The sequence below is a fragment of the Heterocephalus glaber genome, unplaced genomic scaffold (assembly GCF_053883595.1).
Source record: "Heterocephalus glaber isolate CG9 unplaced genomic scaffold, H.glaber_assembly_v1.0 deba00001504, whole genome shotgun sequence".
In the NCBI taxonomy this organism is placed as follows: domain Eukaryota; kingdom Metazoa; phylum Chordata; class Mammalia; order Rodentia; family Bathyergidae; genus Heterocephalus; species Heterocephalus glaber.
This window is the reverse complement of record NW_028258324.1, coordinates 10,761,748-10,788,994: the sequence shown is the minus strand read 5'-3', so window position 1 is coordinate 10,788,994 and position 27,247 is coordinate 10,761,748. Positions and strand designations below refer to the sequence as shown.

General features: G+C 49.4%; 1 protein-coding gene across 2 annotated transcripts in view; it reads left to right on the top strand.

The window, feature by feature from the left end:
- The window catches only part of Ky (kyphoscoliosis peptidase), a 49,697-nt gene extending 24,121 nt beyond the window's left edge, over positions 1 to 25,576 (top strand). Inside the window, exons 4-12 of one of the 2 annotated variants that reach the window (XR_015440816.1) lie at positions 32 to 106; positions 1,510 to 1,572; positions 3,467 to 3,549; positions 6,862 to 6,970; positions 8,045 to 8,162; positions 16,746 to 16,934; positions 18,224 to 18,414; positions 21,040 to 24,594; positions 24,823 to 25,576. Coding sequence is in view for 1 of the 2 variants with exons in the window: in XM_004834273.3 (XP_004834330.1) it covers positions 32 to 106; positions 1,510 to 1,572; positions 3,467 to 3,549; positions 6,862 to 6,970; positions 8,045 to 8,162; positions 16,746 to 16,934; positions 18,224 to 18,414; positions 21,040 to 21,935 (1,724 nt within the window). In the remaining variant the exon portion in view is untranslated. Of the gene's footprint in view, positions 1 to 31; positions 107 to 1,509; positions 1,573 to 3,466; positions 3,550 to 6,861; positions 6,971 to 8,044; positions 8,163 to 16,745; positions 16,935 to 18,223; positions 18,415 to 21,039 lie in introns of both variants that reach the window. The other variant, XM_004834273.3, reaches the window with a different exon arrangement.
- The last annotated feature ends 1,671 nt before the right edge of the window (positions 25,577 to 27,247 follow it).

The following is a 27,247-nucleotide window of genomic DNA, read 5'->3' as shown; positions in this document are numbered from 1 at the left end:
CTGGCTGAGAGTACTTCCTCTCCCTCTGCAGGGACACAGCTGACTGTGGAGGTCCACCCTCGAGATGCCATGCCCCAGTTTCTCAAGAAGTTCTCCTTGGCTAAACGTATGTATGTACAGGGCTACTCATGGTGGAGGGCTGCCAGGGAGGATTGAGGGCAGCAGGGTGGGCCAGATCCCAGCCTTGGCATCTTCTGAGGAAAAGGGAAGATAAGCCCAGTCCCACAACTTCGAAAAGGCAGAGGCATGACAGCCTCATGTTCAGAGACTCTCCACACCCAGGTTCCACCGTTCTTGTGTCTCTGGAATGAGGCCTGGGTGACACAGTCATGTAGCTAAAGGTGCATTTTATCACAGGAGTGTTGCTGGTATTTTTTAGACACCATTTGTTGACTGTCTAAGAAGAGCATGCACAACGCTAAGTAATTTCCATTCACTGACTTTACTATCCTTGTAACAGTATTATTGTCACTTTTTTTAGATCAGCAAAGTGAGGTTCTGAACAGCAAAATAATTGCCCAACTTACCCAACTAGGATGTAAATCAGAACTCAGATCCAACTCTGAAGCCTGTGGTCTTAACCATGGTCCTTGGCTGATTCAATGCCTTGTGCACTGCACAGGTCAGGCCCATGAGACCTCCTCCATTACCTTGTAGAGCTTCTACCTGCATGTGTCCAACTCATGGCTAAACAGAAGACTTTAGAAGAGTAAAAGCTAGTTGGTCTTTTCATTCTCTTTCATTCCATCAAAGGATGGAGGTGGTAACAAAACATTGGTGTGAGAAATAAAAGACCACTTCTTCTCAGAATGACCTGTATATGTTTGCAATCTTTTGTTGTTATATTTACAGCCTAAAGTGACTTTTAGGGACATAAAGCACCTGCCTTGGCATCCCCACCTCCTGTTCTGCCTGTTTCCATCAGGGACCCAACCTTTCTGACCTAGTTTCAAATCAGCAAGAAAAGTTTCTTTTAATTTCCCACAGAGCCTAACTACTGGCAACCATTTGACTTTAAACTGTTCCGAATTCACAGGATACAGGTGTCATTTGTTAACTGCAATACTTGACCTTTCTAGATCTCGAGCACCATACAGACTGTTTGCCCATAGTCATTTCTCGTCCTGGGGTTATCTAGAGGGAAACTCTTTATCCTTTCAACATGCCCAGTGGTGTTCAAAGATGTCAGGAGAATGAGAGAAGGGCAGAAGCACCAGGCTCCAGGTGGGCCTGCTCTATACCCAAGGCAGTGAGGTTGGAGCACCTCCTGCCATAGACTGCAGCTCCCTTTCCTTTTGTCCAGTCCTTGGTTCCCAGTCTTCCCCCATCCACCAGGAAGCTCACCCCAATCCCAGCAGCAGTTTGATGGAGGTTGGGGACAGGACCAAGGGGGCTGAAAAAGAGATTGAAGAGAAGGAATCAGAATCAAGATCCACCATGTGGAGAATCATCAGAGCTTACATTTCTTTTTCTTCTAAAATGACTCTACTGACTTTTGGGAAATTGTAGGTTTACAAGGTGATAAAAATGGAAACACAAGACCCCGGCAGCCTGGAAACAAAGACGCCCATGGTGAGTTCCAGCTCCTCCCCAGGGCCATTCTCAAGAGAATATATCTGTTAGCTTTGTGCGCCAATCTCAGAGCAATTGCCAGTGGCTTCTTGGGAGGCCTCTGGGAGTCTGAGGTCACCTCCAAATTTGAAGAGAAGAGTGTCATGATTGATGAACTATTTCTTCTATGGACACAGGTGGAAAAGCGAAAAGTTCATGTATCAGAGGTCATCCCAGAGCTAATGATCACCCCTTTCTAGTAACAAAGCTGCCCAATGCAAGAAACATTAAAACTGAATTCAGAATTATGTTAACCTTGGGGCCAGGGATTTAGCTCAGTGGCACTGTGCCTGCCTCACAAGCGCAAGGCCCTGAGTTCAATCCCCAGTACCAAAAGAAAAAAAGAATCACGTTAACCTTAAACAGAATGCCAGACGTCTGTAAGGTAGGAGGCAAGTGAACAAGCAGACTAAGGCAGAAAAAGAGACACTGAATGGGAATGGGATGATAGATGCCTGAGGTTGGAATCCTGCTTTTCCCCTCACTTGCCTTCCCTGGGCCTCAGTTTCCCCACTCAGTAGGGAAGATACCATTCAAGGCTTGGTGTAGTTCTGGGCTTCTTCCTACTGTTTTACTTTAATATTAGAATAATTTAGTTACTCTTACTGATGTTTTAAATATATTTATGCAAAGTCATATTTGGATCTTGTATAATCTCAGAAAGTAGATTTCATGAGGTACAAATTATTATGGAATTTTTTAAGTCCTCTTTATTATACAAGGGTCATATTTTTACAAGAGTACCTTTCAAATACCAGTGTATTTAATGTGAAATATTAAACACCATAAAATGAAACCAAGAAAAGAGAAAACTAGTAAATTAGAGTCTCCAATTCCATTTTAGAAATGCCATCCTTCTTCTTTAGGCAAGGGGAAAGCTATACTGAGTAGAGACATCTTAACTTTGAAGTCCAATCCATAGCCACTTAGGTTACCTGGCAGCTCCTGAGAATTGGGGATGCTCAGCAGGAGTCTGGTGGCATGTCCCTCTTTCTGAGGGCATGGCTAGAAGGTAGCTTCATTGGACCCCATAGGGCAAGGGTTCATGATGATCTAAATCATGGTACCCAGCAAAAATATCCCATCTGCAGTACCAGAGGGGTGAGCAGGAGCCAAGATAGGGCTGGCCCCTGAGCTGCAGCTCCACCTTCCAACACTGACCACAGCTCTGCTGGCTCCCATGGGCAATCCTGGGGGCTGCTGGTCGTGTGTCAGCATCAGTCTTGACTCTTCCTTCCTCCCTGCATCTCTGTCCCAGTGACATGATTTGAAGCCCAGTCTCTGAGCAGGAGGCACCTAAGAGAGGCTGGACATGGGTGAGTGATTGTGAGGCCCACCTCCCTCGTGCCCCTCTTCAGAGCACTCCTAGCACCAGAACGCCACCCCACAGATGGGTGTGTTGGGGTGCTCCAGTCTCCAGCTGGCCATGGATAAGAGAAGAAGTCTGTCTGGGAGCCAAATGAGCCTCACCCCAGCTCATAGCCATGGTGCAGACCCACACTCTTGAGTCTGTCTGCTGCCAGCAGCATTGCCTGAACACTGCCCACACAAATCTCCAGAAAACTAAATGGCAGGAAAGGGAATTCCATCATCAGTATGTCTGGGAACTGTGAGGCTAACTGAAGTCAAGCCAGTTTTTTAAATGCTGATTTCTCAGGGTCTGCAAAATAAGCTCCTATTCCCTCTGGATCTTCAAAAGGACCACAGGAGCTGCCATGTTCCCCAAACTAATTAGACCAAGGAACCCTTCTAGGAGATACAGCCAGTCACAGGGTGTCAAAGAGCTACCAAGGCCTGGACTAAGCAGCCCTCCTTGGAGGTCTCAGCTGCTGATAGAACCTCCCTGTCTTTCCAGCCTACCCCTGGGATCGGTCCAGCCTAAAGTCCATGCCCCTGGACCTGCAGCAGTTTGAAAAAGTGGACACCTATGCCTCACAGGTAAGAGAGCTGGCCCTCTGGTCAAGGGCTTTCAAGCCTCCCTCGGCCCCTACTACAGGCATCCTGAGTCACTGAGATGGATGGCCCAGGGGAGCCTTTTCACAGCATGTGGATGGGGAATAGAAGGCCTGGGCACAGACGCCTGCCCAAGACCCAGGGTCATTCCTTTTCCCGGCACCACCCAGCATCCTATGCTTCCAAACAGGCTGCACACCCCTCTGGCCAGCCTGCTCTGCCTTCCCCCTGCCCATCTGGGCATCCCTGCTGCTGAGCTCTGCCAGTCCCAAGCCCATGGAGGAAGGGAGGGAGAGGATGGGAAAAGACCATGGGTACACATGGCGAGAGCCCCTGTGACCACAGCCACACTCACCCCAGAGTTCATGAGCTGCCACCATCTCCTGCCTCAGACCTGGGTATGTCTGGGTGGGTGGGGGAATCAGAAGTGATCCTCCAGCGGGGACTGGAGGTCTCAGCCTGACTCCACTGGGTGAAGGATGGAAGAGAAGGTGGATGAAGATCCCCAGGTGGCTGGCATAGAGGGGGAGGCTCGTCATGCAGCACTGAGGAAGAGCCAGGGAGGGCATTTTAAGGTGGGAGAGCAGGGGGACACCGACACAGGGCAGCCAGGAAGTGGAGAGACAGGACAGGGAAGGCACTGGCTGAAGAAGAGCAGTCACTTCAGAGCAGGAGGCCCGGACCAAAGCCAGCAGAGAGATGGCTGAAGCCAGAGGGAGGAGCAGGGCCTCAGCAGTAAGCAAGTTATGCCTAGACTCAAGAGAAGATGAAGCCAGGTCATCTGTGGAGACTGGAGGAGATGGTGGGATCAGGAGGCTAAGGAGAGTGAGGCCTGTAGTGACAGAAAGGATGGGACAGGCTGCTGGCCAGGTGAGTACCAGGAGGCCAGCTGAGGCCAGAGACCCAGCCACAGAACAGGGAAGGCCAGGAAGAGGCTGCCAAAGGACCAGACCACAGAACAGCAGTCCAGGGGCCAGTCAGGACTCCAGAGTGTGGTGTGGGCCTGTGATGTGTCAGACACAGTTCTAGGCACTGAGAGAGGGACAGGGAAAAAAACCTAGAGAGTTAGGGTAGGCCATGGAAGAGAATGAAGAAGACTGTGGGAGAGTGGAAGAAAGAGGGGCCCATAGGTGTCCTTGAGGTCAAAGCACTATGGTGGTAGGGGTGACTAGAGGGTGGGGTCCAAGAGCTCTCATGTGGATGGCAGAATGGTTCCAGTGAAAGCAAGGCCAGAGAGACCTTCAGAGTGCAGCTGGTGAGACAGGCACACACTGCAGCTGCCCCAGCTCCTCTGGAAAGTTGACGAGGATCAAGGAGCCTTTCTAGCAGTCCCAACCCGGTTTCCCCTGGAAGGCCCCTGAGAGAAAGGCTATTTTGTTCTTTTATCATTATTATTGTGGTGAAATACATGTAACATAAAACTTGTCATTTCAACAGGCATGGTAGTGCATGCCTGTAATCCCAGCCCTCAGGAGGCTGAGTCAGGAGGCTCCCTGCCTCAGTTCGAGGTCAGCCTCAGTTATATAGTGAGTTCAAGGCCACCCTGAACTACATAGCAAGACCTTGTCTCAAAAAAACAAAATCAAACAACAACAAAAAAACCTTGACATTTTAATTATTTTTAGTATAAAATTCACTGGTATTGATTACATTCACGTTACACAACCATCCCTATCTATTTGCAAACCCTTTCATCATCTGCAAGAGCAAATCTTTACTCATTAAGAAATGACTTCCCATCCCCCTTCCCATACCACCCCCAGTAATCTTTACTCACAGTCAATGAAGTTGCCTATTCTGGATATTTCATTAAGTGGAATCGTCTGCTATTTGTCTTTTTGTGTCTGACTTATTTCACTTGGCATCACATGTTAGATGTAATAAACTTAATTGTTTCTTTTTCTGGTTGAATAATGTTTCACTGTATGTATATACCACACTGTGTATATCTATTCTTCTATGGATGGATGTGGCAGTTGTTTCTACCTTTTGGCTATTGTGCTGCCAGTGAATATTAGTGGACAAACGTCTGACTGATTTCTTGTCTTCAGTGTTCAAGGATATATATATCTTGGAGTGGAAGTGCTGGATCACATGGTAATTCTCTGCTTAACTTTCTAAGAAACCTCCACAGTGTTGTTCACAGCAGCTGCACCATTTTACATTCCCACCAGTAACCTAGACATCCTAGTAGGTATAAAGTGTTAAGTCATTGTGTTTTTGATTTGCATTTTTCCCATGACTAATGAATGATATTAAGGATTTTTTCCATGTGCTTATTGGCTGCTTGTGTATCCTTTTTGAGAAATGTCTGTTTGATCCAGTCCTTTCACCCATTTTTGTGTTGGATTGTCCTTTTATTGAGTTATAGAAACTTTGCATATTCTGAATATTAAATCCTTGTCAGGTATATTATTTAAAATATCTTCTCCAATGCTCCCAAGTTGCCCTTTTACTTTGTTAATAGTATCTTTAATATACAGGATTTTTTTATTCTAATGAACTCCAATTTATCTATTTTTTCTTTTGTTGCTCATATCTTTGGTGTTACATCTAAGACTCCATTGCCAAAATCCAAGGTCAGGATGATTTACCCCAGTGTTTTTCCCTAAGAATTTTACGGTTTAAGCTCTTATACGTGAGTCTTTGATCCATTTTGAGTTGATTTTTGTATATGGTACGAGGTAGAAGTCCAAATTCATTCTTTTGCATGTGGAAATCCAGTGTTGCAATACCATTTGTTAAAAAGACTGTTCTTTTCCCTGTGGGAAAACTTTTCTTTTTATAAGGATTGTGTTACATCCATAGATTATTTTTGGAAGTATTAACATAACCAGAGGCTGCCACAGCTGTGCACATGTGCACTTGGCCCCAGGATCTTCAGAGAAAAGTTATGGTGGTTCTAGGGTTGGTGATTCATCTGGTCAGCACCTCCTGCCCTAACTCCCCAAACCTCTGTGTGATTTATCTTCAGCCAGCCTTATCCCTTTGCACCTCTCCTTCAGCTTCCCTGCCTGGAGGAAGGGCAAGACTGGCCACAAGCGTCAGGTGCTGGGCCTGGGTTGGGGCCTGGAAGGAGTGTTGGGAGAGGGAAGCAGTGCACATATGAGAAGGAAGTGTGCATATGCGGGCAGTGTCCAAAGCACAGGCTGGGGAGATGGTTGAGGTCAGATTTTGGAGGACTTTGTAGGTTAGTGTGAGCTTTGCACTGGCTCCCTGTGCTACCCTGTCCTCACAGCCAAGTCCTGGTTCTGAACTTCCCCAGGCCCTGATGCAGAATGCTTTTCCTGCCCCCAGGTGACAGTCAAGAGTGGCCTGGATGAACTGGTGAGTGACCTGCTCCAGGAGGCCCACAGTGATCTAGAAAGGGTCCGAGCCATCTGGATCTGGATATGCCATCATATAGGTGAGCCTACCTGTGCTGCAGCTGGCTCTAGAACTCCTTGATGTCACTGTCTGCATGTCCCAGCTCCCATTTTGTCTGCACCAGTGAGTCCAGAGTGAGTTGCAAAGTTGAGGAGGACTCCTAGATGGATGGGTTAAGTGAGGAAAGACTAATCAAGGACCCTCCAGAGCAAGTACCCTCCTTCAGCAGGAGCTTTCCCTCCATCCTGGCTTCCTAAAGAACCTGATCTATAGAGACAAGGAGACTTAGGACAAAAGGTCATCTCCACAAAGGATTTCCACTGGTTGAGGAAGTCACGGTCGTTTGGAAAGTCATAGCAACACAAGAAGTTCCATAAAGTATCATTGCTAGGAAGGGCAGGCTCTGCTCTCCCTGCTCCCTGCTTCCACACTACTGACCTTGGCCACAGGGCTGAGCCCAGGCCCCAGGTTCTCAAGGGACAGTTTTGGGAATCTCATCAGGCCAAGCTAAGCCACAGCGGGGGATTCCAGGGGGATGCTACTCCTTGCTGAGTCTTTTGAAGGCAAATGAGAAGATGGAGGTGCCAAATCACAACATAGACTCCTAGTCCTTGGACAGGAAGAGCATCTAGGCCTCTCTTAACCTGTCATGAGGCTTTTTCTTTGTCCTTCTGGAGTCAGCTGACACAGATAGAGGGTATGACGTGGAGCCTGAGGGACTACATCCTCTCACCCAACCCTGACAGCAATGCCTGGTCTCATAGGGGCAGGAACAGAAAGAGAACATCCAGGAGAGACTTCATCTACTGCTCCCACCTGCATGAATGCATGTGTGCACATACAGCTCCTCCTGAAGCCAGAGAGCCAGAAAGCCTCCCTGCCTCCGCCTTGCTCTTCCTCTTTTCATTTTCATAAAAGGTGACATCTTCCCAGATGTACCTGGGTCTGGTGCCCTGGTTCCAGTCATCCCTCGGAGGCTTCCCTAGCCTGACGATGCACGCTGCTCGGCTAGGATCGGGGTGGTGATGATGCAGTGAGGCCTCTTCTCATCTCTGCACCATCCTCAGCTGCATTAGAGCCCTGGTTCCACATGGTCCCCTCTTCTGCCCTCCAGAGTATGACATTGAGGCTGCCCAGGAGAAGGATCGACAGGCCTTCAAGCCCACTGACATCCTGCGGACCCAGAAGACCAACTGTGATGGCTATGCTGGCCTCTTTGAAAGAATGTGCAGGTATGACTTGGCGGCCAGTGAGTGTCTCGTTCTGGGTGGACCTCCTGGCCCTCTCCCTCTGCTTCCAAAGCCTTTGCCACATGCCCGGCCTAAAGCCTGAGTTTGCAAACTCTGCTCTGGAATCCAAGTGAGTCCTGAAAAGGTCAATTTCTCCCTTTTTAACACCAGCATAATTGACTTTGTACCATCTGCCGAGCTTCGTGATGCATTAACATAATGGCAGATGAATGCATGAAGATAATTTGGTTATAAAAGGCCCCTTTTCTGCCTTCTCCCATCTCAGTGCAGCTGAAGGTTAAAAGAATAGCAGGCCTGGAAACCAGAGGACAGTGGCTATGCACTCCAAGGGGACTATGAAAGGGCTGTCCTTCAGGCTGGTGCTGGGGTCTCTTGTGTGGGAAACAAAAAACCTACCTGAAAGATCTGTCGGTTGGAAAGCTGAATAACCAGGAAGCTGCTGCCCTGGGCATCTTTCCACTCCATTTTCAGGGCTCTGGGAGTGAACATGTGTTGCTGGCCCAAGGGGAGAATGAGTCCTTGCTGGTTCCCTTTGGCCTCAAGACAGGCTCAAGGCTGGTGGAGCCCTGCTGACCCCCATAGTTTCCTGTGGTCCCTTTTTAAGGTCTCCTGGGTTCCTATAGGAACCAATCAGCTAGCCCTGGGCGCCAGCAAGGGGTCCCCTTTTCAGGAAGTAAGAGGGTGGCTGCCTGGCTGTCTGTGTCTCTGTAGGCCTCTAAGAATAGGTCTTCTCAGCCACCCAAGTGTCAGCCCACCAGGACTGCAGGTGACAAAAAAAAAACAAACCAAGCGCAGCAACAAACAGTCCCCAGCATGCAACTATGAGGCCTCAGTGTTGCACAGGCAGTGTAGGGTACCTGGTTCTGGGGGTACACACATCCTGTTCCTGTCCCGAAGCCACAGCTGGAGTGCCTCCCAGCCTGACCATCGTCACCAACCCTCAACATGCACCTGGCCCCAAGGTGCTCCAGCCCTCCTGCTCGGCTCCTTGCTCATCCCCTCCCTCAGATCCAAGGCCCAGCTCTGAGCCCACAGCCTCAGATGCAACCAGGGCAGGTCAGGGTGCAGAGCGCTATCCTAGCCACCCCATCCACCCCTCCAGGGCACCCGTTCCGCACTCCAACTGCCACCCTAGACTCACACCCAGGTATCCTTGCCTGTCTTTGGGCCTCCCAAGACACTGGATCCTCACTAGCCTCTCTGCCCAGGCTTGCCTGGCCCTGGCTTCCTGAGTCCAATCCAAAGCTCACACTGACCTACAAAGTCCTCCAAAATTTGACCTCAGCCACCTCCCTACTCTGTACCTTGGACATCACTCTCACTTCCCTCTCATGTGTACACCTCTCCCCTGTCCCAAAGCTCCTTCTAAGCCCCAACCCAGGCCCAACATCTTCCCCTCCTTTGATGTCCTTGGCATCCGTGTGTACCAACTCATTTGTTTCCTTATGCTCTAACTTAATAACTTGTTTAAATTAAAAAGCAGGTTCAGGGACTTAGTTCAGTGGCACTGCACCTGCCTCGCAAGCACAAGGTCCTGAGTTCAATCCCTGGCACTGCAAATAATAATAATAATAATAATAATAATAATAATAAATAGAAAGCCACTTGTTCATGATTTAAAGGCATAGAAAACAAAAAGCAGAAAATTAAGCGGCTCTGAAATAAGTAGAGAAAATGCTGTTAACATTTTGCCATATTCCTTTCCAGACTTCAACCTATGCCTATAGATATTACCTGTGTTCATTTCTCTTGCACCTTACAGGTCTTACACATCTTTATGTGTCTTTACCCCCTCTCTTTCTGCTTTCCCTATGACACTGATCTCAGAATCTTACACACAGTAGGCCCTCAATACATATTTTTAGAATGACAGGATATTCCTAGTGGACATGTGTATTCTCTCTCTCTCTTTTTTTTTTTTTTTTTTTTTGGTACTGGGGCTCGAACTCAGGACCTTGTGCTTTCGAGGCAGCCGTGGAACCACTGAGCTAAACCCTCGTCCCTTGTGTATTCTCTTTTAAATAATGAAATAACTACCTCTGGGAGAGTCCTGCTGACCCCCATAGTTTTGTTTCAGTCTGTTTTCAGCTGCATTTGTCCCTAGAATCTTTCAAAATATGATTGCATTCATCTGAATTTGTAAATTTGTGAACACTCTGCTTTTTGAAAGCTATAAGATAAATGCTTCTTTATGCAGTAAAAGCTTTCTAGCATGCTGCAGGAGTGGCAGATTTAAAGCTAGAAAAACTGGGGTTCCAGTCCTTAATTGAGCACTTAACTCATTTTGTTCCCTGTGGTGAGGCACTTAACCTCTCAGAGCCTCAGTTCTCCCTTCTGCACACTGGAGACTCTTACAGCCTACTTGGCAGGACTCTAGGACTCAGGGAGAATATGCAATTGGTGTTTGATCACCTGATTTCAGACTTTCCTGTCTTTCTTGCATATTAGTGTGCTTTTGCTCTGTGGAACTTTCCTACCAACTGCACTAGCCCACATAGACTCAGAAAATTGACACTTGCCTTGAGCGAAACTGTCAGCCTTTCTAGCTCAGCCAGATGCTTAACAGTGTCCATATTCTGGCCTGCAGCTGATCATTAAAATACATCCCAACATTTTGCACTAGTTAAAGTTAGTTTCAAGCTCATGGTTACCATGCACAAATTTCATCACACTGCCTGGGACATGTAACAATAGCTCACAGTTCCCCCAATTCCTTTAATTTTTACTTTAAAGATCAGTAACCTGTCCATGTATCACTTTCTTAATTTACTTTACCTCTAAAATAACTGCAGAAAGTTTGGTCAATTCATTAGCTAATTCTTTAATAACTGAAGACATGCAATTCGCACTTGCTGATTTATCCCTGCTTGGTTGTCAGGGCCGCCTCTTAGTAAGAGTTGTACCCACAAGGCCATCATTACTTCCTGCTAGTGCATTCTGCCTCCTTGGAATGGCCTCATTAAAGACTGATTTAATAAAGTAATTTGGTGGAGAATTCAGATATTTTCATAGCATCATTCATTTACACATTGCCTTTCGCAATTTACTGATGTGGGGGCTTTTCGTTAGTGCAATTGCTAGTAATGACTGGTCCAGTTTCTTTCTGACTTTCTGTCATCAAGCATTGTTTCTCCTTTTGCCTCAATTGCCCATAGCTAATTGATTTTGCCTAATTTCCTTGCAGGGGACATGGTTAATTCCCCAGGCTCCTGCCACTGAGACAACTCCCAGTAAATTATCTTTCCCTGCTGTCATGGCTCTAGCACCACCAGCTAGCAGATTTCCAGAGATTCTGGATAACCAGGATCTTATTGCCAATCTGAGGCTTTGATACCAAGTGGGCTAGTTGTTGCCAATCATGTGTCAGTTGACTTTTCATCCATCCTCCAGCTGTCACAGAGAGCAAGGGCAGAGGCATGCAAACTCAGATGGCTGCTTCTGCACAGCATGACATCCTCAAGGTCCTAAACCATGGCTTGATTCCAAATGTCTGCAAAGACAGGGGGCGGCCATAGCCTCCTGGGAAATGCAGATTCCCCAAGAGACGGATTGCTTTAAATTATTGCCAAATCTGACTTTGTTATGTAAGACCTCTGAAAGGGACATCTGAACTCCCCTAAACCTTGTAGATAAACTAAAAGATGATACAAAGATGAATTATATCATTATAGCAAATCATTTTCTAATTCCGCTCTAAGTTTATAAATTAAACTCTAATTTCATGCATAAATTTATGAATTAAAATGAAGTCTTGATTTACCAAAAGCTTGGTACAATGCAAAGGCTCCTAAACTGTGCCTTGGGATACTTGCATTCCAGGCTCACTTTGGCCACTAGCTAGCTGTGTGTCTCCAGACAAAGCAGACTTCCTCTCCAAACCACTGGTCCCTCACCTCTGGGGTCACATCTCAGGAGGCAGTACATGGTCCTTGGAGTGAGAATTAGCATTAGGATTACAAGTTACTCTAGTCATAAGATAGTGTAAGAAAAGGTAAAATGAGCACACAGCAGTAACACAAAAACACTGTTGAGTTTGCAAGAAATCAAGCACATAAATTCTAAGCTAAAGTCATGATTTGTTTATCTTGCTGCAGTACGGAAACCACACCATTTCCAACAAGACACTAAAAGAAAAGCATATTCATTGCCTCTCCTACACCTATGGGTCTTCCCTCTTCTCTCCCTCCCTTTCTATTCCCCTTGCTACAGAACTCCTGGGAGAGGCAATCACAGCAGGAGAGTCGACTGTGGTCATAACTGATATGAACAGGACACCTCTGCCTGCCCAGCCTTTCAGCCACACTGCTGGGGCCTGGCAGAGCCTAGGCTATGGCAGCATCACACAATGTCAATGGCAGGGCCTAGACCATGTCAGTATAAAGTGACAGTCTTGACTCACCACCTGCAAAATCAATACTGATGACACGCTTCACTAAAGTGGAAGCAGCAGCAGCTTCAGGCCTCTGAGGCCAGCCAGGGTACCACTGCCCTCTGCCTGCCTGCACCTCTTACAGTCTGTTTCCCATCAAGCTAGGTTGATGGTTGGGCAACCACGTGATCCTGGGCAGTCTTAGGGCCCCTCCCTCAGAACTTCCCAGGTTGGGTCCCTGAGCCCTGGCACTTCCTAGGATGGGACTGTGGCTTTCTCCTAATCCTCTGGGTGTACCAGGGGAGTTTACCAGGACATCTTTAATGCCCATTTCCTTTGTGGTTTGGGATACACATCAGCTGCTGTGGAGCTGGCATTAGGCTTGTCAAGATGGTCAAAAGGAAAAGCCAAGGCTGTTAAATTGATCTCATTGGGGGACATTAGGCTGTAGTATGGCTAGTCGAGCTCTTTGGCAGGTAAGCCATTTCTCAGTTTCTCACCATGGGCCCCTAACTCCCTTCACTGAGCTCCCCAGGAATTTGTTTACAGATTGTATTTTAGTGAAAGATCACAGATCTGCCCTCCTTCTAGCCAGGAACATACTAGAGCAGCCCCTGAGCCTTATTTTGGGAATAATACATTCAATTATATTGTACCGTGCTGTGTCATGCAATGGTATCTTACTGCCTGCTGCCTGCTTCTGTGCTTGGTACAGTGTATACAGTCGGTGGTCTTTGTTTTTTTGGTTTTTTGGTTTTTTTTGGTGGTCTTTGTTTTTGTTTGCTTGGTTAGTTGGTTATTTTTTGTTTTTTTGCAGTACTAGGGATTGAACTCAGGGACACTGTACCACTGAGGTATATTTCCAGCCCTTTTAATTTTGAGACAGTCTCACTATGTTGCCCAGGCTGGCCTTAAACTTGTGATCCTCCTGTCTCAGCCTTCCAAGTAGCTGAGATTATAGGCCTGTGCCTCTGCACCTGACAGTCAGTGGTCTTTTGCTGATGTGAGAGGGTCATGGGTCACCCTATCTAGACACAAAATCTCAACTAGTTCTACAGTCATTGTTTTATATATGGATTACTTGACTTTGCATGAAAACTATGGATTATTAATAATAATGCTTTCCATTATGACTTCCTCTGTCCAATTCATCTTGCACATGGCTGCCAGGTAATAAAATATCCGCATGTCACAGTCAAGCAACGGATAAGCTTATAGCTGAGTTCTTTTTTCATCTTTTTTCTGCCACAGGCATTCCCCATAGTCCTCCCAGATTCTCCTCAGGCTGTCAGAGGAGAATCATCCCCTGGAGATCACTTAATGCCAACTTTGCTATTTGCCCATGATGAGTCTGGCAAGGTCACACTGGAGGTTAGAGCTGGGAGACCCCTGATTTCCTGGCTTGGGCCAGTGGCCGCTCACTCCAGCTTGGAGCACAGGTGGACATCTGTGTCACTCAATGTTTCTTCCATCAGCCCTTTCCTGAACTAGGGGAGCTCTCGCTGTGTGTGCTAGATCTCCTCCCCACTTCACCCCTCACAGGGGGGATACCCCTGGGCACACTACTCAGAGCAGGCCTCTCCCAGCAGAACTTCCAGGTTCCCCACATCAGTGCCCACCCCAACTTGCCCCAACACCTGAAGACTGAACCAGTACTAAAAGTGCCTCCTTCCTCCTTCACCCCAGGGGCCTCTAACAGAGGATAAACATCAGCGAGCCGTATGTCCAGAGGCCCAACAGCTCCACTAATCAGTTCACTTTAAGCAAAACGAGCCATTCGCTAAGTGCCATGGTTCCCTGGACCCCCCTTATCCTTCCACGGACTACTAGAAATTCATAGGCACAGGTGTCCTCCACAGCAGTGGAAGGTGATTCACCAAAGGGTATAATTAAGTAGTATTTATGAATTTTTTTCCACTTCTAAAAGTAAAACATAATCTTTATTACAAATTTCAAAAATATAGAGGAATTTAAAACAGAAAATTAAAATCACCCCATATCCTATTACTTCCTATTCTAAGAGAACTGGTGGCTTTTGTTCTCTCTCTGTCTCTGTCTCTCTCTGTCTCTGTCTGTCTGTCTGTCTGTCTCTCTGTCTCCTCCTTACCATCCAAGTACAAACATTATTTGCATACACACAGACATTGTACTGATTGTAAAATTTTAACACTAAATTAGAAGTATGACTTACCATCCTAATCTTTCACATTTTTCTCCTCACTCAGTCTGAGTGGATGCAGCCTTACCTGCTATTGAAAGCTCATGCTCCCACTCATGGCTCCCTCCCACCCTCTCTCCCTTCCCTGCTGGCTTTGTACTCTAAGACTGCAGCATTGCCTGCGTCTCCCCACGTGGGTGCACTCCTCTGGGCCCCCATGCCCCCAGCATGGCCAAGCACCTGCTTGCTGTGCGCTCTGTCACAGAGAGATGAGGCCCAAGGAACACCATGTCTGCGTGTCCCATGGCCCATAGACCCCTGGTGCCTACTGTTTCTGGGCAGCTCTTCTGCACTAGATGTCATTTGGGGCCACTATCAACAGAAAAGTTCACCATCGAGGTATAGTTACTCTTGCTGTCTGCCCCTAGGACCCCAGGTGCTCTGAATCCCACTGTGTGTGCTCATGAGATTCCCTGGGGAGTCAAGGAGGCCCAGACCTCCCGTATGAAGCTGTGGGAGAAGGTAAAGGCTGCCAAAGGCCCTCAGCCTGAGTGGCCCAGACTGTGTATGTAGAGGAGGGTTAAGGCTGATGTGGTAGCACACCAAGAAACACAGATGGCGAGGGAACTAGAACCCAAATCCTCAGGACACCACAAGTTAAATCAATGACTTTCTCAACAAATGATCTATAGATATAGTTCAGTAATATTTAATCCAATTTTTGGACCATCGCTGTACTAAATGTGTGGCCATTTCACCCCACTACCTTGAGAGACCCCTTGGTCCTGATGTTTAGAGTAACTGGGGTTGTACACCTGGTCCATGGCAGAACCTGGCCCCAGAGAACCACCCACTACTAGAGGTCCCACTGCATCCTAGACTGCAGATTTAGCTCATTTGAGGGGTGACCAAAGTCTGCACCATGTGGGGGGCTGGGAGGCTAGTGGGATGCCAAAGGAGCCCCATGCAAGGAGCACCCTGCACATCCAGGAGGTTGTAGCTTTCCTGGTTTTCCATAAGGGCAAGAAAAATGTTTGGAGAAGGTATTTCTTTCCTAATTTGCACAAAGACCCCAGAAAGGCTAGCATGGTGAGCCCCTGGGGTCAGATCAGCCATGGAGTGACCCACACAGTTCATCACATGGGGACAGGGCTGCTGAGGAGGAAGCCCTGCAGGCCATGGCAGGACATTCCGGGGTCTCACTTTAACCTCAGAGTAGTGCTCACAGCCCAAGCTTCAACCTCAGTGTCTGATTTTATGTGGACCACCAAGGTGACCAGCACCAGAAAGTTGTGCCAGCTTAGCTTGAGCAGTGGGAGAGGACACTATCAAAAAGACCCCAAAGCTCCAACTAACTGGCAAACATTTTCACTCCTTCCAAGACAGTTACAGTAGACTCTGGAGTGGTGGCCACAGCAGGCAGGCAGTGAATGACATTAATACAGTATGGTGGTTCTTGTACCACCTTTGCAGAGGACAGACCTGCAAGCCAGTCCTCTGTTGGTCACTGCTAGAGACACCAGTCTGTCTGTCCTTCAGGTCCTCATGCAGATGGGCTTGCAAGGGCGCAGCCAAGGAAGTAGGGCTGAGCTTTCTCTGCAGTCAGACCAGCACCTCCTGAGGAGCCCTGGCCCTCCCAGCCTCTGTCCTCACCTGTCATTTGTAGGTTTTGCTCCAAGAACATCATTTTTCCCTGGTTCTAATGGCATGCTCACTCTAGCCTTCACTTTTCTTCCCTGAAGAGCTGCTCTCAGATCATGTCAAGCAGGCTCTGGGGAGTCATTGCAGAAGTGATTTGAACAGCCTCGGGGGAGGAGCAGATGGCAGGGCCTGCAGCCAGTCTGCACTGGCAGGACCAGCCAGCACTGTGTCCTCTGTCTTCATCCCCAGGGATGAAAGCTCTCAAGGATGCATACGTGTGAATGTGTGATAGGGAGGAAAAAGGAGGGACAGGAAGGATCTATGGACTGCAGGTATGACAGGCAGATTTGGGGGCCATCCCAGTGGAGTCCCCTCTCAGATCCCGTGTCATTCCTAGGATTGCTGATGTCCAGTGCATGACAGTGCCCGGTTATTCCAAGGGCTTCGGCTACCAGACAGGGCAGAGCTTCTCTGGAGAGTTTGACCACGCCTGGAACGCTGTGTACCTGGAGGGCAGGTGGCACCTGCTGGACAGCACCTGGGGCAGCGGCCTGGTGGACAAGGCCACCTCAAAATTCACGTTCCTGTAAGCACAAGTCAAGGTTGGGCTGAGGGTCTTGGGCATGGGGGAGGCACAAGGTAGAGAAGGCTGTGGGGAGGGAAGAGCAGGTGTTCTTATGGTGTTGCTGACTGTGCCTATCCACCCACAGGCTGGGACAGGAGCTAGCTGCAGGTCCAACCTTTCTGTGACCTCTTCTCCACTAACTAATTCCCTCCTTTGGGTCCCTATTGCTCCCTTCACCTAAACCTCATGAGCCTCAGCATTGGCCCCAGGTCCCATATGAGGAAAACCAGGCCAAGGTGCCAGCTCTGCTCTCAGGCCTTGTCCTGATTACCATGCACAGATACCAGAACTGTCTACTACCACTTCCTTAGACACCAGCCTCCTTCTCCAGGCTGAGGAAGGGCCATGGTTTCTGGAAAGGAGTGCTGTGGTTGCTGCAGAGTTGCCATGGACCACAGTGGGCAGAGTGGCTGGCATTAGACTGGACCGGTTCAGTCCTGCAGGGCTCTGGCCTTAACCTAAGTCCACAAAAAACACTCTCGTGGGTCACAATGGCCATCAGCAGCTCAGATTCTACTCAGAAAAGTAAGAGTGTTCTGTGACTTTTGCAGCTTATATCTTGACACTACCACACTGGGAATAAACAGGCCAGGTGCCCACAAATCCTGCCATGGCGCTCACATGTTCACAGATACTTCTTTTACTTTGACCACTCAGAATGTGGCTCCTTCAGGTGGAGAGAAGCCTCCCCATCTCAGGATGACTGCCCCATTCTCTCTGGGTCCCCAGAGCTCCCAGGCCTCTAGAGCTCCAACCCCCTAGCTGGCCGAGGGTGCCACAGAAGGCCCCACCACATCTTCAGAAAAGACATGGGGCTGATGGAGGTGTGCATTTGAGCCCTCTACTTCCCCAACTCCCCGCTGTGCCACTGCCGAACACTTGTCCATAGGTTACACCTTTGCACCCTCAGATTTCTTTTTAGTGTTGAAGTGGGGGGAGCCTTTTCCCCCCAGACACTTAAGGGCACAAAGATCACACCACAATTCCCAAATGTGGCCTTCTATCACAAGGTGCCTCAGGTCTTTCTTTGGCTCCAGTGTCCAGAAGCAGCCACCAAGAAATCTCTAGTGCCCATGTTAGGATTGGTGACAGCACTGCTTCCCCATCAGGTTGATGGCCATACCCCTGGCAGTGTATCAACCAAGAGAAGACCCCCAAGTCCCCATGAGCCCAGTCCACAGAGGGGCTGAGTAAGGCAGCCAGGCAGGTACACTCACCATGGCTCCTGACCAGCTCTTCCTCTGCCCCAGCTACAACGAGTTCTACTTCCTCACCCATCCCGCACTGTTCATTGAGGACCACTTCCCAGACAACAAGAACTGGCAACTGCTAAAGCCTCCTCAGTCTCTGAGGCAGTTTGAGAACAGCATGTATCACAAGAGTGAGTTCTACAACAAGGGGATGCTGAGTGCCCACCCGGACGTGTCCATGATCAGAACAGGTAACCTGGGCAGGTGGCCAGGTTATGAACCAGTGGCAGGGACAGAGCAGCCCTGGCTGCTCCAGCCAGGGCCCATATGGGCATGTGGGTATGCAGGGATGGCAGATAGCCCAGGCCATCAGCCTATCAGGGCAGGGCATAGCTATAGGTCACATTGATGGAGACAGAAGCCCTCTTACCCTAGCAGAAGCCAAGAAGGGGATATGTGAGAGGCTGTGGGTTTCCTGGCACACAGGAGCCAGAGCTGGAGGGTCCTGAGCTAGGTACATCTCTCCCGGCTCATAGAGCAGGGCACAGGCTGCTCAGCACCCACGCACCCCTGGCGCAGGTGCCTAACAGAAGCTGCCTGGCCTGCTGTGTTTTCCTCTCAGACTCCTGGCCAGGAGAATGTGTGGCCCCTAGGGGCTGTAACTGTGTGTCAGGGGTCTACCTGGCAGGTTGGGGAGCCACAGGGCTCTCCCCAGGACAGAGGATGGGACCAGCTGCCACAGGGAGATGGCTAATGATGTGAGGGACAGCTAGGATGGACATGTGGTAGGCAGTGGGAGCAGAGGAGAGGAGTGTGCTCAGTAGCCCTCCAACCTCCATACTGAAACACCCCAGGAGAGGGCTCAGCCTGGCCTGCTCAGAACCCCTCCTTCTAGAGGCAGGACCCAGCCTTTCCTAGGGCTGCCTAGGGCTGGACAGTGCAGAATACCAAACTTAGCTGACTCCCACAGCTGGCCTGGGGGACAGTTGCTGGCCTGGGGGACAGTTGCTTCCCACCTCTGCAGAGGGCCCCCACTGGCCAGGTGTATTTTCATGCTCAAAGGAGCATGAGGAGACAGAGCCAGGCAGCCAGAACCATGGACCTGGGCTGCAAAGGGCTTTCTCTGGAGGCATCCATGCATGAGGCCAGGGAGGATGCTAGGGTGGCCTCAGACCCACCCACACAGCAGAGTGATGGGAGCAACCGGGTGGACAGGTGCCCCCAAGTTAGCTCCAGCTGGTGTATCTCTTCCATCTCCCAATGGTTTTCTTAACCAGGTTGCTGAGCTCCTGCACACTCTTCAAAGCTACAAATATCTGGCAGCTCCTGCTGCTAAAATAACAGCGTGAGGTTGCTCACTTGGAGAATCTGTTCACTGTGCTTGCATCAAATGGAGGCCTGTTCAGTCTGCTGTGGGCCATTGAGCCACAGGGAAGAATCGACCAGGCCAAAACAAGAGCACGCTATGTCACTGAGTTGAGTTCACATTTTCAGGAGGCATAAAAACGTAAACACCAGATTTTTTAATCTGGAGTAATCTCAAACATGCTTTTATTGGTGTAGAGATTTACACTAAGTGTAGAGATGGAAAGAAGCAAAAGAGAGAAACTGAAGGGGCCATAAAGGAGGAGCAGGAAAACAACCCCAAGATGGGGAGATAGAAAGCTGCTGAGCACAGGGAAAGAAAGCTCAGGAGGGGAGAGGGAAGGAGGAGGCAGAGTGGGGCCCGTGGGTTCATCCTTCTCTTGAAGACTTCCTGTCAATCAGTGCACCTTTGCCAACCCCCCTCTGGCCAGATCCCACTACTGGCTCTGGTGCATGACAGAAAGTGGAACAAGCTCTTCCCAAACAGCCTTCAGCCCACCCAAGGACAGACATTGCACAGAAATGCTCACATAATTGATCACAGTGGCAATAATTTCTCTGAAGAGAGCCAGGGCCGGGAGAAGGGATTCCAGAGAACCCCAGTTCATGTGAGGGATGGAGACAGGCTTGTTTACGGAGGGCCGTTAGGGTGAGGCCTTAGCAGGTTCAGGAAAGGTGTTCATGAGAAGCATAGCTCAGACTGCCTGTCTCTTCCTTTGCCTGCTTCCACCCACGGATGAGGCTGGGGAGGGTGTTGGGGTGAAAGGCAAGTAACCAGCTTCTGAGAGAAGGTGAGGCCAGGCTCTCAGGCCACTGCCCCTCCCTGTGGTCCTGGGAGCCAGGGAGGACCAAGTAGGTGAGTCCTCACAGACTACAAAAAGCAGGGAACTGACCACCTGTCTCTGAGAAAACAATGACCAGGACACAGGATGGCTATATGGCAGGGAGGCGGAGAGGGGGTGAAAAGACCCTTGGTGCACACACTGCCTCATCAAGGTCCCATTCCAGGAACACAGTGAAGATGCCTGTGTGACAGCACGGGCGGGGCGGTGGGGAGCAGAGGTGGAGCCTTTCCGGCTTGTTTAAAGTAACTGTTGACAGGACAGCTGTTGACACCATAATGAGCACATGCTGGAGGGAGGGGAAGCAGGACCTGAGAGTTGGAGGAGGTGGTGCCTTTCCTGCCCCTTGACCCTCTAGGCAGCTGGAAGCTAATACAAACCAGATGGGTGGGAGGAGCACAGATTTGTCCTAAGTCCCCAGCCCACCCCTAGCTATCAGCTCTCCCTAAAGCAGATAGACAACCCCTTCCAGGGCTGTACTATAGCTGGCTGATACCATGTTCAGTGACATCACATCGGTTACTTAGTCAAACTTGATAACAAGGTTTATACCACAGAAATGGGCAAATGCTATAATTCAGAGCACGCCCCTCAACAAGAGAGCTAATTGTTAAGCATTTACCAGCACACATGGGAATCATCTCACCCAACCCTTAACTCTCTCCCCAGTGAATGGGAAGGCTACGATCACCATTGAGAGCTGTGCCCCAACGCTGTTCATGTTCATGCTCAACGGAAAGCAGGAACATGGGCTACTGAACCTCCGGAAGAATGGGATGAAGCTAGAGGTGTACCCTCCAACCATGGGCACCCATAAGCTGCAGATTTTTGCCAAGGGCAACTCAGACATCTACAGCTCAGTGCTGGAGTACACAGTCAACTGCAACTACGTAGACCTGGGGGTCCAGCTGCCAGCTGAGCTACACCAGCCTGTGGGCCCCAGCTGGTTCTCGGAGCAGATGGGGATCCTGAAGCCCTCGCACCCTGACCCTGTCATCCACACCAGGGATGGACGCTGCTCCATCAGCTTCGGCGTGGAGGAGGGCATCAGTGTCCTGGCTTCCCTGCATGGAGATGATGCCCTCATCACTGAGGAGACACAGCGGCGCTATATCTTCCAACTGCACCGGGAGAAACGGATTGAACTGAAAGTCCAGCTGCCCCATGCCGGCAAGTTTGCCCTCAAGATCTTTGTCAAGAAGAGGCAGGAACCGGGCAACTACATCTTCGTCTTCAATTACCTCCTGTGCTGTGCCAACACCAAGGTGAACTGGCCTGTGTTCCCTGAGAGCTTTGGCAACTGGGGACAGGACAATGAGCTGCTGGAACCTCTGTCCGGTGTGCTTCCCGCCAACCGGAATGTCCCGTTCAAACTGAAGCTGCATGGTATCGCCAAAGCCCTGGTGAAGGGGCAGGACACATGGCCCCTGACCCTGAATCACGAGGGCTACTGGGAAGGCAGCTGCAGCACAGCCGGCTGCCAGGAGGTCTACGTCATGGTGCTGGAGAACGCCAACCACAACTTCTACTCCTACATCCTGAAGTACAGAGTGAACACCCAGTGAGGGCCTGGGCCCCACATACCCTCCCAGGGGGCCATGGCCAGCCCTACCCAGGAGAGGCCAAGTGCAGAGAGTCCTGGACACCACTGAGTCTGCATAAAACCATTTCTCAGCCTCTACCTCAGTCTCCCTGCTCTGCTGCAGGTGCTGGGATATTTATGTTCTAAAGGCTTCACTCAGTATGGCCATGGCTAAAGGGACAGAGGTGAAGGCCCTTAGAAGAAAAAGGTGCTATGTAAATCCAAGATATTGTGAACTGTACACCAGTGCCCAGATGCTCCCTTTTTGTGCTAATGTTGTTACCATAGGTAGGATTGATGTGGGAAAGCAGGGATGTTGTCCAAGCTGAAAGCTTTCCATGTGATGCTTAGAGAATTCTCCTCCATAGCCCAGAGGAGCATGACATGTAAGGCTGAGTCTCCCTTGGATCACGGAGCCCCTTCCAAGTAGCAAACGATGCCTCTTCACAGCTTCTGGACTCCAGGGGAAAATAGACCTGACCGTCTTCTGCATCCCTGCTGCCTCTTCATTAGCCACTTCTTGCTCTTCAAGAGCCCGGGGGAAAAACGGTGTGAGAGGAAGCTATCTGACTCCTGAGCAGCAGGGACTGTGACAGCAAAAGCAGAGAGCAGCCAGGGCCACTCACAGACATCCTGGGTGGGGGGTGGAATGGTTCTTTGGCAGTCTTGTAACCCAGTCTTAAGTCCCCTGGCTCAGGCTCCTACAGGAGCACAAAGCGCAATGGTTCAGCCTCTCTGGTCCAAGCCTCAGGGCTGGCCTTGCCTTTCTGGGAGCCTCCAGAGGCCAGCTAAACCTGTCAGGAGCTTGATAACAAAGCTCAGTAGTCGCCCCAGGCCAGGCAGGGAGATGAGGTGAGCAAGCAGTATGGCAGAAGCAGTGCTCAGGAGATTCACTTGGGCCACTGCCAGCCGAGAGCCCCTGCCAACAAAGCCAGGATGGGGGACCTGCCTGCTCTGGAGCAGCTTTTGTGTTGTGGCTGAGAAAAAGTCCTATCCCATCTCCTTTCTTTTCTAGAAATGAGACCCCACCCACCCACCCAGGGCCCCACCTTGTATGGGGACAGTTGAGGCCTTGGCTTGCTCAGGCTTGTCCCAAGAAAGCCCCAGCTGCCCAGTTGGCCCTCAGCAACGCCTGAGGCTGGTGTTGCCATGGTAACAGTGGGAGGTGGGGGAGAGAGGGCAGCAGAAAAGGAAGGCTGAGAGACGCCCCTCAAGGACAATGCACTAGCATCCTGGCACATGGACACACTCTGAGGTGGTCCCTGCTGAACCCCTGGAGTCCTCAGTTGTGTCACACCTGCCTGTCTCAGAGCTCCTGTCCCTGACAGCTGGCCATACCCAAGCTCTCCTGACAGCCCCTCCACATGGCCCCAGGCACAGTGGCAGTCAGAGCCAGCCTGGACTGCTCATGCCTTCCTTCTCTCATCCATCTTCATGTCTGTGCATTCATTAAGTGCTCATGGCACATAGTAAGTGCCAAGGGCTGTACTAGATGTTGAGATTACAGAAGTAAAGCAAGGGGACCCAGTCACAGCCGCCCAGGGCTCAGAGTAGGTGACTGGCCAGAGGCACAGCCTCCCCTGCCCCAGGACCTCTGAAGTCCCAGGCTCCCACTGTCCAGTCCATCATGCCCTGGGGTCCCTCTTCCATAGGTCCCCACTGGCCCCCAACAGGGACCTGGCCCAAAGCCAGGTCACAGGCTAGGACCCAGCTTTCACCAGGTGCAGGCCTCACACATGTGGGATGCCGCCTAGGGGGCTGAGGTGCCCTGGCCTATGTCCAGCTCTCTCTAACAGAGCCACAGACCACCATGTCATTCAGCCTCAAAAACGTACAGAGGCCTAGGAGACAAAACCACTGTGCCCCACCACAGGGAAACAAGGGGAGTCTTCACACCCTGAAAACAGCCCTTCTCTCGCATATTTGATTTTAAGGGCTGAAAGAAACCTGCTGTTTTATCAAAATAAGTGCCTTCTAAGGCTCATGTCACTCCCCGGACCCACCACGACTGCCACAGATAGCCCTGCAGAAGACGACCCACATCTTTCTAAAACAATGTGATTAATCAGTACACCCTGGAGCGTGTAGAGCACACCAGCCAGCAAAGCAGGAGCTGTGCCCAGCACCAGAGGGAAGCCGGGCCTCTCCAAGCACCCGCAGGGCATCCGAACGCCCTTCCCCACTCATTTAATCAGGCACCCCCTTTGTAAAGACAGCTGTAGGCACAGTCAGAAAATCACCTGCATTTCTTTACACAGAAGTAAAAATACGTGAAACGAAATCCAATCTTCACGAATTTTTACATGCATGCTGCTCAGGCTACAAAATCCGAGGTTGCATGTTGAAGGCTTTTATTCAAACGCCCATCTTTGTTTCCCGGTCGCCAATGGCATGGCACGAGTGCCCCCTGGTGCCCGCAATGCGGGGCCGCCGACGCTGCATTGAGACTGCATCTACGGACTTTTTTTTTTTTTTTACTGAAACTTGAAATACACTGTTGAGATGTTTATGTTGAAATCACGGGGTGCTTTCTCGTGGTTTCTCAGCGTTTCCTCATGTGTACACGGAGCACATCTTTGCCATGCACAGCTGTGAGGGGAGCCTGAAGGGCTGCCTAGCATGGTGAGAAGACATAAAATGCGGTAAGAATTGGGAGGTTTTTTGCCCGGAAATCCCTTCTTGAAACAGAAACCTCGGATGCAGGACTGGATGGGGCAGCTTTGATCACACGTATTACTATGCCAATGGAAGTCTGATCAAATCAGAGAGCATTTGCTTACAAGTCCCAGGATGGGTGCCAGGGAGAGGGTGGAGCGGGGGTCGAGGGGGGGCATCTATCCTGCAATTAACTTCTTTTCACCTTGTTTCAGAAGTGCCACCATCACTGCTGGACTCTTACTTTCAATCTGATTGTGATCACTGTGAATTCCCCATATGTTACATTGTCTCACCAGGACAAACTCCTCACAGCCTGCTGAGATTAAAGAGAAATAAATAGATGAACTGAAGCATGAAGGATTTGGGCTAGACAAAGAACTGTTTCCGGTCGTTGAGCTGGAGGGACACGTTGCCAAGAAAGTTTGTGAAATTCTCTTCTCTAAGGACTTGAAAAGGAGAAACGTTTTCCCAGTGGTCTGGAGTTTTATTTAGAAGCCACGCTCGATGGAAGGATTAGGCTCTTTGTAAACCAGTTAATTCTTTAAATACACTGGTTGGCCCGCGGCAAACACAGGGTTAACGGTATTGCCTCGCTGTTCACTATTGGCAAAGGTTTCAAAGGTGGTGTGCATCTGTGGCCCACAACAGTTTATCTGAGGTCTATAATTTCTTTTCATTGGGAATAAGTAGCTGGAGGCCAGAAGAGGTGATTACTTCTCACAATATGTGCACTGAGTTGTGCGGGCCAGTGGTTGTTGAGTGTGCTTTCCCCCACATTGTTGCCGGTGTTGTTTTTCAATAAAATTTATATTCATTTTTATCCAACAATGTAATTATTGATCCATTCTTATCACTGCTCTCATGAAGGGGGAGGAATAAAAACACAAGAAAAAGCACTTTCATGTTCAAAGGGAGCCCTCAGAAAAAAAATCAATGTCCCAGCCATTTAAATGTGATGGTGAGATGTAAATGGAATGTCAGGCAAATAGCTATTCCACATTAAAGAAAACATAATTAGGTTAGCTCCTTCCCCTGTATGGCTCACATGCCTTTGAAGAACATGAAGGCAGTGTTTCTTTCATTGACTCTTGTTCAACTTGAAATTTAGAGTCAACCCAAATTTCTTCTTATAGTGGGAGGGAAAAAAAGTAACAAAAATGCCCATCAACCTAGTTTTTGGTTTTGAATATATAAATATAGATAGATACAGACATAAATATAGATAATATAGATATTCATATACATGCAGAAACTTTCTAGCAGGTTACCTAAACAGATTATTCATAAATTAGACATGTAGGAGAATATAGAAAATGGAAATATAGACACCTCTGAGAAGCTGCTGTAACCATGGAGACCATTCTCATAGCTATAGTGTGAAGGACAAAAAGAACTTGCATTCCTAAATCTGTGCTTATCATGTCCCTCGCTGCTAGATCCACAAAACCAAGACACAACATGCATCTCCTTGGGAAGGAGGCTTGGGTGGACCGTGTCTTTAACAGCACACTAAGGAAAAGTCAGAAGATAGGGTTTTCTGCACAATAGAAGGAAGAACTCCCAAATTATCACAACAGTCTGAAAATGACAGCCTAGAGGCTCAAGTATATGAACTCCAATATCCCTTCCAGTCTGGAGTTTGTGAAGGTGTGTCTCCGTGAACAGATGCTGGCAGGCACAGGGTCCGGGCAGTCAGTCACTGGACATCTGAAGGGTCCCACTGTGTTAAGAGCCTGCTCCTCCAGCTCCCTCCCCCTACCCCACACTGCGCTGCCAGCCCTTCTCTTGCCTCAGGGCACAGGAATGGAGTGGGCCCAGCAGAGGGACCAAAGGGAGCCAATAGGGCCTGACAGGATGTTGGTTCTGATTTTGCAAGCAGAACTAAAGAAAGTTAAGACACCTGGGCTGTGCTCTTTTGGATGCTGCACAGGCATTTCCTGTGAAAAGATGCTAAATCGAAGACACTTTTCTCCCCCAGATTACCTCCATCTCTTCCTCACTTCCCAAATCAGTAAATGTGTCCCTAGCCACCAGCTCCCTAAGGCAGACCTGTGGAGGTAACCAGGGACTCCTCCCCTACCTCTACCTCATGATAGAATCAAGGCCATTCTGGGGCATCTTGTTCCTGACCTGCCAACCCGCCTCCACAGCTGTCCTGTGTGGTCACTCCCTATAATGAGACAAGCCCCACCTGCTCTGTTACTGTCCACACTGGCCTCCCGTATGAGCACAAGCACAACCGAGTTAAGGCACAGTTTCCATGAACGCCTTCCAGCAGAAGCTCAGCGACCTTGAAGAAGCCATAATCTGCATCAGGCACTGGTGGCCTCAAACAAAAACTAGTTTTAATTGTGAACCAGAAAAATCCCAGTTTCTTCCTTTTTCTCTAAAGAGACAAGGTGCCGAGGTCCTCACTCCTGGATAATGGTATATAGGATGGCTCCTTGCACCACAGCCTGATGGGGGATGGTAGCAGGGCCAGTAGGGGACCCTCACCAGCAAGTGAACAAGCTGCTTCTTGTAAATCAGTTATCCACATCCCTGGCTCAGGTTATCTTCCTGTTGTCCTCATGGACCACAGCAGTACTGATCACATGTTCAGGGGTACCCACTAGATTCTCTGGGAAGCAAATGTGG